Source organism: Rhinichthys klamathensis, unplaced genomic scaffold (assembly GCF_029890125.1).
Source record: "Rhinichthys klamathensis goyatoka isolate OS25496 unplaced genomic scaffold, OSU_Roscu_1.1 h1tg000616l_1, whole genome shotgun sequence".
In the NCBI taxonomy this organism is placed as follows: Eukaryota; Metazoa; Chordata; class Actinopteri; order Cypriniformes; family Leuciscidae; genus Rhinichthys; species Rhinichthys klamathensis.
In genome coordinates this window covers 510,930-528,547 of record NW_026607068.1, presented here as the reverse complement: position 1 = coordinate 528,547, position 17,618 = coordinate 510,930, and the positions used below count along the sequence as shown (strand labels likewise).

At 38.8% G+C, this 17,618-nt stretch overlaps 2 protein-coding genes across 2 annotated transcripts; both read right to left on the bottom strand.

Moving 5' to 3' along the window:
* Positions 1 to 120: 120 nt before the first annotated feature.
* mief1 (mitochondrial elongation factor 1) lies at positions 121 to 7,080 on the bottom strand. Its single transcript, XM_056240850.1, has 5 exons — positions 6,934 to 7,080; positions 3,413 to 3,593; positions 2,447 to 2,709; positions 490 to 1,375; positions 121 to 458 (listed from the first exon to the last, which is right to left on the bottom strand). The coding sequence occupies exons 1-4, from the start codon at positions 7,078 to 7,080 to the stop codon at positions 557 to 559; spliced, it is 1,410 nt and encodes a 469-aa protein (XP_056096825.1). The 3' UTR covers positions 121 to 458; positions 490 to 556.
* A 6,475-nt stretch (positions 7,081 to 13,555) lies between these two features.
* LOC130075981 (mitochondrial ribosome and complex I assembly factor AltMIEF1-like) lies at positions 13,556 to 16,575 on the bottom strand. Its single transcript, XM_056240855.1, has 2 exons — positions 16,489 to 16,575; positions 13,556 to 13,812 (listed from the first exon to the last, which is right to left on the bottom strand). Exon 2 carries the CDS (start codon positions 13,766 to 13,768, stop codon positions 13,556 to 13,558), a length of 213 nt encoding a protein of 70 aa, XP_056096830.1. The 5' UTR covers positions 13,769 to 13,812; positions 16,489 to 16,575.
* Between the last annotated feature and the right edge of the window lie 1,043 nt (positions 16,576 to 17,618).

The following is a 17,618-nucleotide window of genomic DNA, read 5'->3' as shown; positions in this document are numbered from 1 at the left end:
AGTAGCACTGCTTGTCATGCAGGTAATCTGCATATTTTATTGGCACAAACTAACAAGAAAAATATTGGTTTTCTTTGCAATTAATTTTGAATAATGGACAGAAATCGTCTTTTGTTGTAAGTGTTTATGAACAAATCAAGGAAATACTGAACCATGTTCCACATAAAAAAAAACTGGGGAACATAAAACCATGTATGTATCACTGTAACATGCCAAATTACCTCCATGAAATCTCAATGCATTTGGTGCAATAACGGACACATATGAGATGACTGTGCCTGAATTTATAAGAATATCACATATAGACGATATAATCTTCACACCAATTCACTGTGCATCAGGAAAGACAAAAACACCTAAATGATTTATGATAGGCCATATAAAATATGACTAACAGATGAGTTTCTTGTACCTGAAAATAAATGATGATGGTATAATTAAAAAAACAATTGAGGTTACTAATACTAACAGGACACATAATATGAAAACATTGCCATTATTTTGGTTTGTGTATCAACTCCACGACTAAACAGTGGTAGTGTGTGTGCAGGAGTTGTTAAACAGTTCTCAAAAGGCTCTCTGGGTCGGACAACGCGCAGTAGAGCGTGTATCCCAGTTCGTCTATTTCCTGTGGCGTTACCTCACAGAACAGATTGACTTTGAGATTTAGGATGCAGGGTAGCCTCCCAGCCTCTAGGTGTCCCACTAGTGCACGAAGCAGCTGCATGAAACGGTCGGCGAGCGCTTCTTGAGTCCAATCGCCCTCCTGTTCGCTCAGGAGAAGGATTGCGTTAGTGAGCTGGCTTGCGTTTAATCGTGCTAGCGCTGGATTCAGTTTACACACGGCTTTAACAACTTTAAGACATGCGCAACGGCACCCGCCATCTTCCTGATCAAGGGCACGTAACTTTGTTGTTTCCGCCACACGAAAACTTTGCCTCCACAGGTTCTCGTGCCGTTCGGCAGCCAAACGATGTGGTTTGGCGATCAGTGAGACACCGTCCTCCATAACAAGCAACGGGAGGAAGTCCACGTAAAGGCGACGGTCCGTTTCGTATTGCACCTCTAGCGTAAGCGTTTCCGATGGGACCACGGGTCGAATGACGTAATCTAAAACGCTACCGATGGCGGGCCAGTTGATGGATCCAGCGACGAGCTTCTCGAAAACTTCGAGGACGCTCTTTGGGGAAAGGTAACCACCCACAATACAACGGTCCCAGTAACTGCTTCCACGCGGGAAGTACTCAAGGTTTTCCCGACGAACCAGCCAGAAGCCAGGAACGTTCATGATGGTGTCCTCACCAGGAATGGATGACCAGAGATTCTTCTCAAGGATCATGGGTACCATCAGCTGGGCGTGATCAGCAGTCACCACCTAATAATTGAACGAAAAAATATGCAAAACATTGATAATAATAAATGTTTCTTAAGCATCTTGAGCAATCATTATATTCAAATAATTTCTGAAGGATCATGTGACACCGAAGACTGAAGTAATAATGCTAAAAATTCAGCTTTGCATCACAGGAATAAAATACATTTTAAAGTATATTCAAATAGAAAACAGCTATTTTGAATTATAATAATATTTAACTTGTACAGTATTTTTGTTTAAATAAATGCAGCCTTGAAGGGGCTATAAGACAGCTCTTTCAAAACATTAAAAAAGCCTTACCAACCCCAAACTTTTGAATGGTAGTGTATATTGAAGGCCATGTTTTCCCTATATTCTTGCTTATCATTATGGGACAGAATTATAGGCTCTTTTGCACCGGGTAGTTATAGGAACTTAGTTATAGGAACTAGCCACCAGGGCGGTTCCTCAAGATCTAAATGTAGGGCCCTTTTCCGGGTTGCATTCGCACCACCAGTAGGAACTCTGAAGTGACGTAAGCCACGCTTGTTGTTGTGATTTTTATTTTGACTCCGCTCAGCATTCTCCGTCTTCATTAGTTTACAATCTGTTTAACAGTCATATTAGCGTTTGGCGTGTGGTTGTGATGCTCAATGTCGCTAGCTGAGCAGAAATACATAATCATGTTTCGCTTGGTCCCCTCAAAGTTGCGTTGGATTTTCTCCTTAGTGTAAAGGTTTTCCGTGTTCGTAGAGTTAGTATTTGGAGTAAATATATAGGCTATAATCTGTCTGTGTACACAGCTTTTTTTTAAATGGTGGGTGCCGGTTTCTCACGTACATTCGGCCAATCAGCGTACACTTACGTCACTGGTAGTTCCTATTGTACTGGGTTAGACCCTATTCTGAAGTAAGAGCTAATTTAATTCCCCCAAAAGGCATTCCTAGAATAAACTCAAATTGTTCCCAGTTCCTGCAGTGTGAACTTGCCAAAAAGGGGTACTTCTGCCATTAGTTCTAGGAACTATGAAAAGGTTCCTCTGGTGCGAAAGCCCCTTATAACACTCTCTGAATGGTTGCCCTTTGTTCTCACCTGGAGGTCGTCATACAGACTGCCGCTTAGGTACATTTCTCGTAGGGGCATATCAGGTAGTTTGGCGTGGAGGAAGAATCGAAGCTCCGCACAAATATCCAACGCGGCACGACGAGCTACGGCCTGCTCTTCTGAGGGGATTGCTACTCGCTCATGAAAGAAGGCCCAGAGGTGTTCTTGCAGTGAGAGACGTAACCGTGCCCTCTGGAGTTCAGCCTTACCAGAGCCCCCACCACCGCGGCCCATAACACGATGTAAAGAATCTAAAAAAGCAGAAGAAAACACAAAAATAGACTTAAATGCCACTGATCATATTTAAACATTCAAAGGTCAACACGTGGTAGAATAATTCTACTTTATCACAACACACAGCCTAAAACAACACAATCTTTAGTTTTCCAGACACCGATTGATACTAGGCTTGGACTATGAGGGAGGAGAGATGGCACAGGACGGTGAACTACTTATTCAACAACGAGAGAGGTAGAGATTCTGAATATTCTGAAGATTAGAGGTAGATTCTGAATATTTCCAATGCTTGCTTGACATTGATAATTCCTTCAGACAACTCATCAACTACTCAAAATGATTAAATCACAACCCTAATGCCCAGAAAACGAATAAAGGGGCTACAGAATCCTACAGTGTGTTGGTTAAGGAAGGGTTTAAATACCCACTCAGCAAGTAGAGAAGACACTCCGTTATGTACAAGCCTGGTAAACAATAAGCATACAGGTTAGGATAGGACAAACAAGGGATAAACCATGTCCATGGTGGCCCAGGCTTAAAAATAAATAAATTAAATGAATTCAAATTGATAATGAAAATCAAAAAATAAATATTACCTTTCCTCAAATCTATGAAAATAGATATGAAAAAAGGGATTTGAAAAGCACATGTTGTCTAATGGCCAAAGCATTCAAAAGCACAGTATGTTGTGTCTGCAAGGCACCAGAGATACATTACCTGGCTTGAAGGAGCTGGAGGAGGTAGGGAGCGTCTGTAGAGAGCGGCTGACGTTCTGTTTCATGTCACGGTTCAGTGTCCGTGGTGACGACCCCATCCAGCTCGGCTCCTCCCAGCTTCTCCGTCCTGACGGGTCGGCTTTAGTGGGACTGGATGGGGCACTGAGAGCTCGATCGTACATCTGAGACAAACCAAACTCAATTATACACCAAAAATAATAATACATTTAACTGCTAGCAGCAATTCCGGGGCCAAGCCCCTTATGGCCATTTTTGGCATGTTTGGACATTAGATTTTATTAGGAAACCTTTGAACATTGCACAATTCATATGGTTAAACACTTGCTACACATTGAATTCTGTTGCGTTAAACAGCATGCCACTCATATAACGGTTTGTTTAATTTTGGCTCGCAGCTATTGGCTCTAATTACACAACGTTACATACAATTTTATAAAGTTACCCCACACGGGACTCAAACCCACAATCTCTGGGTCAGGTGTCTGTCGCTTATCTCATTGCGCCACAGGGAATACGTGTTTTCACACAGATGCCAAAGTTCTATAGTTCAAGTGAGAATCAACTCAAAATCAAGATTTGTAAATGCACCGCATGTTATTTTCAGATGAGATCATTCTCCAAAAGACATTGGCCCTCATTTATCAAAAGTGCGTACACCAAATTTCCAGCGTACACTCAAAACCACGGTGACTTTGAGATATATCAATATGGACGTTGGCGTACGGCACGCTCAAATCCTACGCCAGCTCAGGAGGTGGTGTACGCACGTTTTGAGTTAGTGCGGAAATGCGCAGAAAAACAATTCCTAACACCACAAAACGCACTGACAAACTAAAAGATATTATATATTATGACCAACAACAACAACAACAACATAGTAATTATAAACTTCAGTGTTTATTTTTGTGCAACATGGACAATGTTTAATTTGTGTGACTTTACCAAAGCATTTGATTTGTAAGCATATGTATTCCTTCAGTTGCGAGCCTGTGCGCTTTACCCTGACGTTTCATGGTTAGGCCCGGCAGGTGCGCACGGACTGGGTTCGGTAATGAAAGGCTTTCAATGACCAAAAAATAATTCAGACTGACAAAATAATAAAAAATACATTCTTCTTCTTTTAAATAATAATAACGACGTTCTTCTTCTAAATAACAATACGCGTCATTAATAATAAAAATCATAATAATAAGAAGAATATTACAAATTGTCATGCAATTATTGATGTGAATGAATGGTACTCCACATCATCATCACTATTGTACACCCCAATACATGTGACGTGATTCGAAATTGAATGCTAATTGTTTCAAAAGACGTGCTGTAAAATAATGCATTGTGATAGGTCATTTCGGCTCCACGTCGGAGAAGTTTCTCTTCTGTGCCGTCTTCCGTGTGTACATGGCGTAAAATGAGGGCGTGGGGGAAGCGGAGACTTGAATATATAGGGGCGTGTTATTCTAATGACGATCGTTTTCAGCCGCGGGATTTATCAAGGACAGGCATTGCGTACACCTGGATTTCAAAGGTACGCACAGCTTCATAAATCAGGCGGTGAGAGGAGTGTAAGCATAATCTTACGCCAACATATACGCCCGTTTCTACGCAAGAATGATAAATGAGGGCCAATGTCTGGAACAGAAACAACTTTTGCATCACTTCTGGCCACAGTACCTCTTGTGGTCTGGGCATGTGCCAAATTGGATTTGAACCCACGACCTGAATGGTTCGACCTGATAAGTGTTAGAATGAGCACACAAAAGCATGCTAATGTAGCTTATGGTTAATCTGATAGCATTAGAAAGTATAGCAACTGGTTAGCATGTTAACCAATTAACATGCTAAGCTAACTAACATAAGACAACAAACACAGGTAGGGTCAAATTTGGAGAGATATTTCTCAGGAACGGTAGCGAATATCAAAAATCTGTTCAGTCATTTCTGTGCGGCTAGGTCCAAAGATTGTCTGATCCTTTTTTTTATTTGCTTTAATATGGCAGACAGTCACATTGTTGGAAAATGACTAATTAAATTTTGTCGAAATCGGGATAAACCAAGGAACATAATTACACAAAGAAATCAAAATTTGAACTATGTTTCCAAATGTTTTTGCAAAAAAAAAAAAAACTTATATCTCTAGAACACTAGGTGGCACTGTGTTCAAACTAATCAGGGATCTTCAGGGCATGCCGATGATGATATCAACCAAATTTTGTGTCTAGGTGTCAAATCGTTTAAAAGATATAGCAATTTATGGCAACATTCAAAATGGTGGACACGTGGTTCGTTCAATCGTGGCAAAATTGGTATCATCAGATTCGGCATGACACAAGGAATCCATAGAAAGACATCATGATTTTCTGACAAACTGTTCAACAGTTATTAGCAAAAATAGCAATTTTTCAGATCTCATAACCTGTAGGTGGCGCTGTTCCCAAATTTGGCATGGCCCCTCAGATCATGGTTTCCGATGAGGTGTACCAATTTTCATTTCGATTGATCAAAGTTTGGCCTAAATACAGCCTCTGAACCAATTTTGGGTCGACCTCGTTAAGTTCGGAACATTTCAACTTTTGAACAAAGATGAATAAAAAAAAATCTGTTCAGTAATTTCTGTGCAGCTCAGTCCAAAGATCATCTGAGCCAATTTTCGTAAGAATTGGAGGCGCTATAGACCCCAAAATTGGTCAGATTACTATTCATTACCATCATTTTTTTTTTTCATTTTCAGGGTTCATACTGCTGCCATTGACTCCCATTGAGGAGGAATAATAATAAAGTAAACTTACAACTCCAAAGGGGCTAACAAAAATCTTTTCTTTTTGTGGGGGGGGGGTGGGGGGGGGGGGGGGGGGGGGGGAATAGATAATTCACAAGAACAGCAGTTATTTTAAAATAAATCTTTGTAACAATATAGAAGTCTTCACTGTCACTTTTGATTAAAATAATGCATCCCTGTATTAATTTCTTTTTTTTTTAAAAACACTCAAAAATCTTACTGCCCCCAAACTTTTGAATGGTAGTGTAGATTTTTTGGTGACCATTTTCCTTTCTCTGAATTTAAGAATTAAACAGGGCATTTTACAGCTGTATTTCTAAGAAACCTTTAGCTTTATTTGTGAAATAATCTACAGAACTTGCGCAGCTCACGCACAGGATATTAAACAAAGCTGACTTCATCCTTCCATAACAAACTCTTTGCAAAGCTGAATTACATTGTGAGAGATTCATAAAACAATAGACACTGAAATGTGATGCTCAAAGTGTTTAAGATCAAACTGAAATGACCTAGGACAGGGTTAATAAACATTATCTGCTCTTCCGTGTCATTTAGATTATGTACAAGCCATTTTTTGCTGCTTGCTTAGTTTTTAATAAAAGCTCTTTCAGAAAGACTGGAAGATAAAGTACAGTTTATATAGTACAATTACTTCAGGGGAAGATCACAGGAAATGTGATTCCTGAGGACAGAAGTGCATTACATCATGTTCCTCTACTCACTCTTTTGACCGCCAGTGTGGCGATCCCGAGCATGGCTGCTCCCCCGACTCCCAGCACCAGCTTTGCATTAGAGAGCACAAAGTCGATCGCTGTGCCAAGCCCATTGTCGTCTTTCTTCCCCTTCCGATCCCCGTTCACTCCTGCCATCGATCTTTTCCCTCCCTGAGATGGAGCAAGAGAACAGGAAAAGAAGAGACAAGAAATAGATTTTTTCATCAACTAAAAGTTATGTAAGATGCTGAGCTTATATGCAGTTTACCTAGTGATGACATCACGTGAATCACAATGTCACATGACACGTTGCAGTTATATCAACAAATAGCTTGTGTTGTTATTGGTCAAAAGTACACAGAGAGGTATGGCGGGGCTCGACAATAGGGAATGCCTGATGGCCCGGGGTCAGCGTGAAAGACGATGGGGCGGATTCGTAATTGTGAAATGTTAAATATATTAAAAATGGTAACAGCTGCTAGAAAACTGGATGTGCGTCAATATACAGTAGATCAGTGCATGAGGTCTTAAAGAGACCACAATATTCCAGCCAAATATTCCTGTGTCCTTAAAGGACAACTCCGGCGCAAAATGAACATTTGGTCTAATAACACATTGGTACCTACTAGTCAACCGTTCTCTAAGATTTGTTTTCATGATAATCGAATGTAAAGAGTTTCATCTCTAAAAACTGTTTAGCATATAACGCTAGTATATAGGGCATGGAGTAATGAAAAATAAAGATCGCTAGTTAATACCACTAACAAAACTCAAAATAGCCCCACACTAACACGGTAACATAATGAGGGTCTCTACATGCAAACCGAAGCATTGAGAACTTTGTAAGTGTACAGACCGTTTAATAAGAAGATATTTTATAAAGACAGTCCAATTCGTGTATACAGACAGGAGCCATCTTTGGAAAACAGTCTCGACAAGTCGAACCACGAACGCCGTGCCAAGTGAGCTGAACTGTATGAACGGCGTTCGTGGTTCGACTTGTCGAGACTGTTTTCCAAAGATGGCTCCTGTCTGTATACACGAAGGGGACTGTCTTTATAAAATATCTTCTTATTAAATTGTAGGGATGGGACGATTACCGGTTTCACGATAAACCACGATAAAATATACTGACGGTTAGTATTATCGTTTAAAATGTAATTATCATTAAAACCGTGTTTGATTATCGCGATTTTAATAACTCACTGTAAATCCTGTCCAACCAGCAACAGTCTGACGCAGGCGCAGCGCGCAATGTTTTTTTATTTTTATTATTATTATTCGAGAAGGAATGGTGGAAGGCAGTGAGATTTTTCGTGCTCGGGAGATTTTTCAGCCTTTTAAGAGGACGAAATCTGAGGTGTGGTCATATTTTGGCTTTTACAAAAGTCCTGAGGGAAACTTGATCGAGGATGGTGGTCACCCTGTCTGCCGAACAAAACGTTGCTGCAATAGAAACACTTCAAATCTTCCGAGTCATCTTGTGTGACCATCACCCAGTGTTGTATAGCGAACGCAAGGCAAGTTAACTTTGACTTCTATACCAAAACTACGTCTGGGAAATAATTGGGCACGAAATGTTGTCTTGAGTTGAAATATTTTATGTCACCCACTTAAAATAGACGTGAAGCTTCCGCGAAGAAAAGTTCGCAGCAAGTGGCTTTGAGCCAAAGACAAGCGAACAACTTCAAACAAGACTATTATTAAGAGTGACATTTTAAGGGATAGTAATGTATAGTTTCATTGTACACTTGTTACACCGATTTTATTTTTACCACATAATTACGGGGACATATTGAATTGAGATTAATGTTTTAAATCGTACCCGTTTATAAATCCATTTTGTACAGCGTACAAATTCGTCCAGACAAGATGATCACAACAATATTATCAAACTCTGTAAACAATAAATCAACTCCGATAAAACGGGAGACGCAAGACGGAAAGTTGTTTTTGAATGAAATAAGAGCACGCGTCCGTTGTGATACACGGATGTGCGCCGTGTAATAATGCGTTGCTATTGACGACGGTCATTATAAAGAAGGAAATGCCACAGAATAGAATCTTGCATAAAAAACTGCATAGAGCTGCTTGTTTTATTTGTTGTTTGTTGATTTTCAAATATCATTTATCCATCTGACATTACCACACACACACACACAGGCCGTGATCAGATTTTTGACTCAGAAACTAGTGAGGAGGAGGAAATTCAGGATGCATCTTGCAGTAAAGATGTTTCTGAAGAGGAAGGCACCACTGAATCGGCTACGGAGCTTGAAACAACTGATGAGGAGCAGTCTTCCAGTGATGAGGGCCCAGCTGAGGTTACCGTTTCATTCTGGTCAAAAGATGGAACTTTGTCCTGGCCTTCATCCCCACCTATGAGGCAAGGCAGGTTTTCTTCTGAAGGCCTTCCTCTTCAGAAACATCTTCACTGCAAGATGCATCCTGCATTTCCTCCTCCTCACTAGTTTCTGAGTCAAAAATCTGATGAATAACATCATGTGCAGAGCTGTTTTGCCATTGTGCTGCCACAAATGAATGACAAGCAAGGTGCTGTGAGGCATTTTATATATGCCTGTGCTATCACATGATGTATATTTGTAAATATTGTCTAGTTCTGTGTGAGAACCTAACAGTTCCAAAACAAAATGTCATAATATTTTGTCTGGAAGCTGTGATGAAACAAGACCATGATTCTTTTGAAGCCGGGTCACTGCAGTCACGGCCAGTTTGTGTGTGTGTGTGTGTGTGTGCGTGTGTGTGCGTGTGTGTGCGTGTGTGTGTGGTAATGTCAGATGGATAAATGTATATTAGATGCAGGTTAGGGTAGAATCAAATTTCTCTCTGTGGAAAAGAATGTGTGTAATACTCAAAAAAGTTTGTGTGTTTTAACGTGTGTGTGTCTGGGTAGCGTGTGTATAAATGTATCGATACAAGCACAGGTCCAAGGGCTCGATGTTTGCAAGCACACATGCTCATATGTGTACATGAAAATAATGAACATGCTCCTGAAAACTAAATTGTTCTGTTATTTTCAGTCTCTCCCATTCACTTTCAATGGTCGGCCATTGTGACCATTTTTGACCATGCCTACTCTCAGATAAATGAGGCCCACAATTAATCAGATGCAAACAGAAATATAAAACCAGTCCTAATTGAAAGAGAACAAGTTGACAAAAAGATTGAATCCAAGATTGGGTAAAAATATGGTATTATAAGTGATTTATAAGCTATTTTTTATAGGCCGGTCATTTTTTACCGGGAACACCTCAAGTGTGACTATGTGCCATATTTTTTACAAAACAAAAGTTTCAAAACAAAATTCCTGGTGAAACATTAGAGTAGACTAGTGTGATCAACAGTAGCCATTTTTTTCATTTTTTTTTTCATATTTCCAAATTTACTCATACATTATTTGTTTTTTACTCAAAAAATGAGATGCCTACTTTCAGACAAATGAGGCCCCCGATTAATCAGATGCAAACAGAAATATAAAACCAGTCCTAATTGAAAGAGAACAAGTTGACAAAAAGATTGAATCCAAGATTGGGTGAAAATATGGTATAATGAGTGACTTATAAGCTATTTTTTTATAGGCCGGTCATTTTTGACCGGGAACACCACAAGTGTAACAAGGTAACAAAACTCCCACAAAAAAAATAGGAACATTTTCAAAAAAACCTGAGATTTAGTTAAACCGTTTGGGAACAAAGTCACTAAGTTTCAGTCCAAAGCGATAACATGAACTAGTATTTTCGGGAAAAAGAAAATCTTCTCCGGGTCAAATTGACTTGAACACCACATGAGGGCAAAACCGTGATAATATTGATAATCACGATAATTTTGGAAACTATAAACAAAATTATTACATTTATCTTGCCTAAATGTTTGCGCTCATTGCATTTTTACAATGGGGTAATATTGTTGTTAAGAATTTACACATCACAAGGAAGCTTGATTTAAATTGTTTAATAAAATTGAAAAAAAATAGCACAAATAAATACAATAGAATTAAGATACAAATAAAGACAAATAAAGAAAAAAGGTTTTGAATAGGTTAACACTATTCATATACAGAAACTGAATAAAGTAATCAAATGGAAAATAACACTGGGTAGTATTTTAGTCCTGAATAAATTAAATACATAGGCTATTAATCCTGATTCCTTTAACTTAAAGCTATATTTGTTGTTGTTTTGACAGACACATATGGCGGCCGTCACTTTAAGAGCTAGTGCACGGATCCTGTGTTCATTATACTGGCATGCGTTTTATGCTTATTAAAGACAAAACCGACTATGTTTAGAGTATGCTCACGAACACCGAAATTGACAATTTTGCGTGTTAAAGCAATATAATCCGCGAAAAATAACTTTTGTTACTGGCCAGCTGTTTTTGAGGCGGATTTTCTTTGAATGTGCGCATAGAAAATTAACTCAGAGAGCGCGCGAGCACTGATTAGTTTAAAATCGCTTGAATGTTTAAACTGGTAAGACTTAAAAAGACGTGCAAATGGTAAACTTCAGTCACGATGCACTGCTGGTCCGATTGTGCAAGTGAATATTGCGTCATGTCCAGACTCCTAAACGAGTGTGTATTATCGTCGCAGCGCTTGATGCCTGCCTTGCACAACACATTTTGAGAGAAGAGATAGAAGACGCGGCACCGCTGAACACTCACGCTGTTTGTGAAATTGCATCTGGCAGAGAGTTGTTAAAAGAATGATTTCATTTTATAATCTGTGTGGATTACGATTGCGGGAATTTCCCGCATTATAAATGGGAGACCTGCGGGAATGATTAGAATTATGCGCAATACCCGCAATCCCGCGGAATATATCTTCTAGTGACGTAGAACTGGAAAGCAGTGGGATTCGAATGAAAAAGGACTCGTTTAGGAGGTTCAGTTGATTCTTTCTTTTGGGAGACAAAAACTTTATTGTTCACTTTCGACTTTACAGAATGTTTACATTCACAGACAGCAATATTACCAACTGCATGAAAGGGAATATTTGAAAAATCATAATTGGGGCTCTTTAATATTTTGAATTAGCTTTTATTTTTTTAATTTTCAGATTTCATTTTAGTTACATTTTTAGTCATTTTGTGCTTTTGTCATGTTTAAATATTTCTATTTATGTTCATTTATTTTTATTTATTTCCAGTGAGCAATTTTAGTGCATCAATTTATTTTGATTTAGGTGCCAAGGCAATATTCATATTTTGTTTAAAGGTGCCCTAGAATGTTTTTTTTATTTTATTTTATAATGTTTCCTGGGTTACCCTTATAATGTTAGTATGTTTTTTAGATAAAAAATAATCATAATTTAGAAATAAATGGCATTTTTCCTAGTCTGCTTTTAGCCTCTGATTTGAACACTCTGTTTGAAGGGGCGTGTCTGCTGTGGGATTCAGTGTAACCGCGGCCACTGCTGTGATTGGCTGACATGCTTGCATATGAAATAGCAACGCATTACATGTGAAACTCTCTCCCGAATACTTTTACTACTGCTATTATACGTTTTTACTATAACAGCTATCGAGATTAACGAATCGTGAGATGTTTTTAAAGTATTTAGATCTATTCCCATCACATAAAATGTTGCCGTGATGAGCATTGAGCAGATGACAGTGTGTTGATCGCGAGAATGAAGATCTTATCATTGCAAAGCAGTTTCTGCACTCTCTCTAAGGCTTTCACCAATGCAAACACGATGATGTAAATACAGTAAAAGCTTCGTTGTGCAGTAACGTGCGTCATTGATTTCATAACAAGTTTGGCAAGTGTCCAGATAAACTCGCGCTGTGTGGAAAGATTGTTCTTTGATCGCTTTCTGTATATAATTTGTTCACAATTTAAATACGATTATTTTCATCCTACTAAAAGAAACGATGTGAAGCTGATATTTTAGTCACTGGCTTGACTTACTGATGCATAAACAGTATTGAACGATTTTGAGAGAAAGATTACCTGTCTGAACTTGAACAATTACACATCAGAAAGTGTTGCTTGGTAGCTCGATCCGAGGCCAGCTCTGTATTGGCCCAAGTTGAGGAAACACTCGGTGAAATGTTTGGAAATTTCCAGAGAAAATAAAATTAACCCATTGTTTCTTCAGAGGCTCAGATGAAGGAACTAAAAAATACTTTTGTGTTCATGTGTACATCCACACTGAGCAACTGCCATGCTTCGGCTGCGCAGTCCCGCCTGGCATTGAGGGCTGGCATTATGCAAATATTTGGAGGCGTACATATTAATGATCCCAACTATTGCGTCACAGTCGGTATTGTGTGGAGAACCGACCGTTTTTCAGGGGTGTTTTTCATAAACGTGAATTAAATGAGAACGCGAAAACAGTCCAGTTTGAGATTCACTCTATGTCATGTCCATGCACTGAACTCTTGTTATTTGACTATACCAAGGTAAATTCAATTTTGAATTATAGGTAACCTTTAAGCTTTATTTCAATCAACAAAAATGTTTTTTTTAACGCTTTTAGTTAATGATAACAACCGTGGTTTAGACATACATGCACCTCCCGGACTGGAAGCTGCCTACAATGTTTCAAATGCAGAAAAGCTCATCTTACCGGCTAGCAGTCAGACTGTCTGGTGCTGATGGGTCACTTCTACACCAAGCCGCCCAGCCTGCTGTTGAGGAAGAACTGTCCTCTCTTCAGCGCGTCCTCCCTCTCTGCTGGGGCGCTGAGGGTCTGACAGCGGCGGAACTCTCGGGTCACTGCGCGCCGGTAGTAGTCGCGGTCGGTGTACTGTAGGTGTTGACCTGCACGGAGCAGTGCTCGGTACAGCTGCAGGACAGCACTGCGGGACCAGCCGCCCATCAGGGAGGGTTCAGAGCGGGCAGAGACCGACGTCTCACACGCACCTGGAAGATGGACACTTTAAAGTCAGTGTTAAATGGAAGTTGCATTAGTCTTTACTTCCCTATTGTGACGTGTATATGAGTGAAACGGCTTCTCGAACAGGAAAACCTGTAGGGCGGGACTTAATTGGATGGTTGAACTTTTGGTGCATTCAAATCCTCCTGGGAAGTTCGTATTTACGAGATGGGAAGTCGTGTTTACGACGGCAGGTTCGTTCAAGTCACTTTCATCGGAGTAAGATGGCGGTGTACTTTCTCTTAATTACACAAAAATACAGCAAGGTTCTTAAACTTTAGTTCTAGAAAATGAAGAACAAAGAAATGTGCATTAGGTGTGCTTTGCTTTTTTATGTTTTTGCTTAAACTTTATCTTTACAAATTACATTGTTATGTTATAATGCCATCATGTTCTGTGCAGACAATTAGCTTACTTCGCTGTCAATTGAAAAGCCTGACAATAGGGGCTTTCAAGAAAACCCAGAGCTTCCCACTCGTATTTATGAAATTGTGTGTTCAACTCGTAAATACGATCTTTAGGAGATTACTAGAACCCATTTGCTATTGCTGTGATGCCATGACAGTTTTCCCCTCCCTTACACCAGTAAACACATCATCAGAGAATTAAAAGATGTCACTGCAAGAGGGAGAAGTGATTTTGATAAAAAATTAAGGGCACATGAATTTAAAGCTGCAGTCCGGCATTTTTCCTCTGTCGCCATCTCTGTTTGAAATCTGTAATTGCAGTTATTCGCGGAATTATTAACTTTGCGTGAGTTGCACATCGGCATGAAACAGCGCGGATGAACACAATGTTTTGAGACTGCGAGTCTGTCAGTCACCGCGCCGATGTGGAAACTGGCATTCAGAATCACACATTCTACTTTTGGAAGTAGGCCTACAGTATGACCATGACAACATACGAATTTTCATCGGAAAATGTCATCTGAACAAGTAAGTAACATCCACATCAACTAAGGGGGGAAAGCCTTGCAGTATATCGTGCTGATTAAATATAACGATCGCGTCAAACCTTTCAAATTATACTTTGTTCTCAAATTATCAACATCAGCATTGTGACTACATTTAATGTGTATTATGATTACCCTGTAGTTCAGTTTCTATTTCTGTGCAGTCTAATTTCTAATTGTCATACCAATAAATTAATGTTTCTTTACTGGTTTTCTTTGAGAAAAAAGAAAAGAAAAAAAAACACGTAGGCCTATCTGTAATCCGATGCATATTTAAAACTATATATAATTTCGGAGGAGGCCGGTTTGGTTTTCTTGGAGTAGAGGTGAATTGCTCCCTCTCATAGCTAGCACAAAATATTTACCATAATAGCTAAACGAATAAAGACAGGAAACTCCGTAACTGTGTGAATTAAGCGAACAAGTGTGCTACTGTTACACGATTGAACTATTGAAATGTCTTACCTGTCCTAAAAGAAAAAAAGCCGTCTCTGCGTCCGTTTTGAACCGATGTTTATCCTTGTTTTCGCGTGGGCCAGTTGCAGTCTCTTTTTTCTCTAACGTTACCCACTCCGAAGTCCGAATTATTTGGGGTTTTACAAGTGGTGAATGTCCAGTTGTCACTGGTGATTGTCGTTTGAACCTTTCTGGATCCGCCATAAGTTTAATTATTTAATGCTGTGAGAAAAGGCTAAAAATGTCCACCTCCAACATCCTCACGCAATATAGCCGACTAGCCGGGACGCCTTCTTTATGTGTACAGATGTGACGTAATGACGCAAAGACATGCTCGAATTTCCCGCGGAAATCCACCAGTACCACTGGAATTAAAATCATTATTACAAGCTAACCGTTTTGAATCGGGCAAAACCAAGCAGATATTTTTGAGCACTGGCTGGTTATGTTTTTTTTAATTATTATTATTTTGGATAATTTTTAACCCAAAAAAGTTACGGACAGCAGCTTTAATAAAATAATGATGTGCACGGATAAATAAGTTTATAATAAATACAATATTCCATAAAAAGAATTTCAATTCAATTTCATGGTGACTTTAAAACCACCCTTTGGATGGATGACAACAGGACATTGAACACAGCAAAGTACTGTGGTAACCGCGGTCATAATGCAAATATTTATTCAATAACCAGCTGACACAACCAAACCGCATTCAAATCCCAACAATTCAGCGCTCTTTCTTTCAAAACAAAACAAAACAAATGAAAAGCAGAGTAGCAGACCAATGCTGGCACGTGCGGCTTTTATAAGTTATATACCCCTGTAATGAAATGTGCAATGTCTGAGCACTAGTTATCATAATTAATGTTGGGGATTTTTAAAATACATGCCTGATTTTTAAATGCTTTGATTGATACCCAACCCAAGTAAGCTTGACTAAACCATCGCCTTTATAACTACTGCAATGCCCAGAGCAATAAAGCCTGTTCCACACATATTTAGGTATATTTGGAAAAAATATAAATATAACCTTTTAAATAATATTAACACGCTCTGTGGGAAGCAGTTCTGGCGAATGTGTATGAAAATGAGACGTTTGCAAGCAGAGCTGCAGTTATTTTGCATGCTACCGTTAGCTAGCCTTATCTCCAGTGACCTTCTTTAACTGTGAAAATATGTCAATAAGCTCAACCTCCGAGGTCTCAAATGTTTACGAAACTCATACTCGGAGCCAATGGAAACTTTTACTCACGTTTGAATTAGACAGAAATGAATGTTTAGCTTGGCAAGGGTGGGGGAGATCAGACAGCCTTCGGTAAAGGGTCGACCAATGCCGCTCCGGAAGAAGAATATGTGTGACTACTTCCGGGGTTATTGGAACAAGTTTGTAAAAATGGGCTCAAAAACCAGCCACAAGTGGGCTGCTGCCTATTTAGTTAGTATTACCAGTATATTTCTGTCGTTTCTACAATGCATCAGGGTTTTTAAAATGATAATTCTTTGAAATACCTTTAAAATGCCTTTAATGGACTTTATTATCCTCTACTATGAAAAAAGTAATTATAGATATAGCATAAAACATTTCAATATTTACTGTGTGAAATTCACACACACATATTAGGGGTGTAACAATATATCATGTCACAATATATCGCAATACAAAAATACAACAGTATCGTGGATGGTGACAATATGTATCTTGAATAGTTCACCCAAAATAAAAATTACTGTGTGAGAATAAATTCTAATTGTTTTGGTGTCAGTACTACATTAATCTATTATATATAATGATGAATATAATATATAATAATGCAATGGGGGAATATGTGTGAGTCCTGATAATGCCAAATGTCTTATGTTAACAAGTAAAAAGTGGCCTACATGATTTTTAATAATCTAGTCAGTGACAGAGTGCAAGCATATTCATCAAAAAAAAAAAAAAAAAATTCTGTATTTTCAGCTTCAGAATCATGAATTTAAATTTATTCTCAGGTCACCATTGTCCTGTGCATTGGGTTACCTGCACTAAGTCCAAGTCCATTTACATCCACAATGTAATATCAAATTTAGCTTTTACTTTTTACAAAAATACTTGTGATATTTACCTTGAGTTTTACTTTTTTCACACATCAAATCTTATATTTTGTCTTTCAGCATGATTGTTTGGTAACCACGGTCCCTATAACTTTTGATAAAACATTAGGTCAGAATTGTTCTTTCTTGATCGTTTATATATATATATATATATGAACAGGCTATAATTGTGTCAACTAAAACAAATGTAACAAACATTTATTCTAAAAATGTAAAATGCTCGATTGAATAAAGAATCTGATATGTACTGAAATTATGAAATTGTTCAGGACTATATGGGTAAAATGT

Bases quoted from the DNA above. Each gene is read 5' to 3' on its own strand.
- mief1 (XM_056240850.1), bottom strand. From the start codon at position 7,080: ATGGCAGGAGTGAACGGGGATCGGAAGGGGAAGAAAGACGACAATGGG. The intron at 3,594-6,933 runs GTGAGTAGAGGA...GGTTTGTCTCAG, and splicing joins CCACACTGGCGGTCAAAAGA to ATGTACGATCGAGCTCTCAG. The intron at 2,710-3,412 runs GTAATGTATCTC...CTGCTTTTTTAG, and splicing joins CTCCAGCTCCTTCAAGCCAG to ATTCTTTACATCGTGTTATG.
- LOC130075981 (XM_056240855.1), bottom strand. From the start codon at position 13,768: ATGGGCGGCTGGTCCCGCAGTGCTGTCCTGCAGCTGTACCGAGCACTG.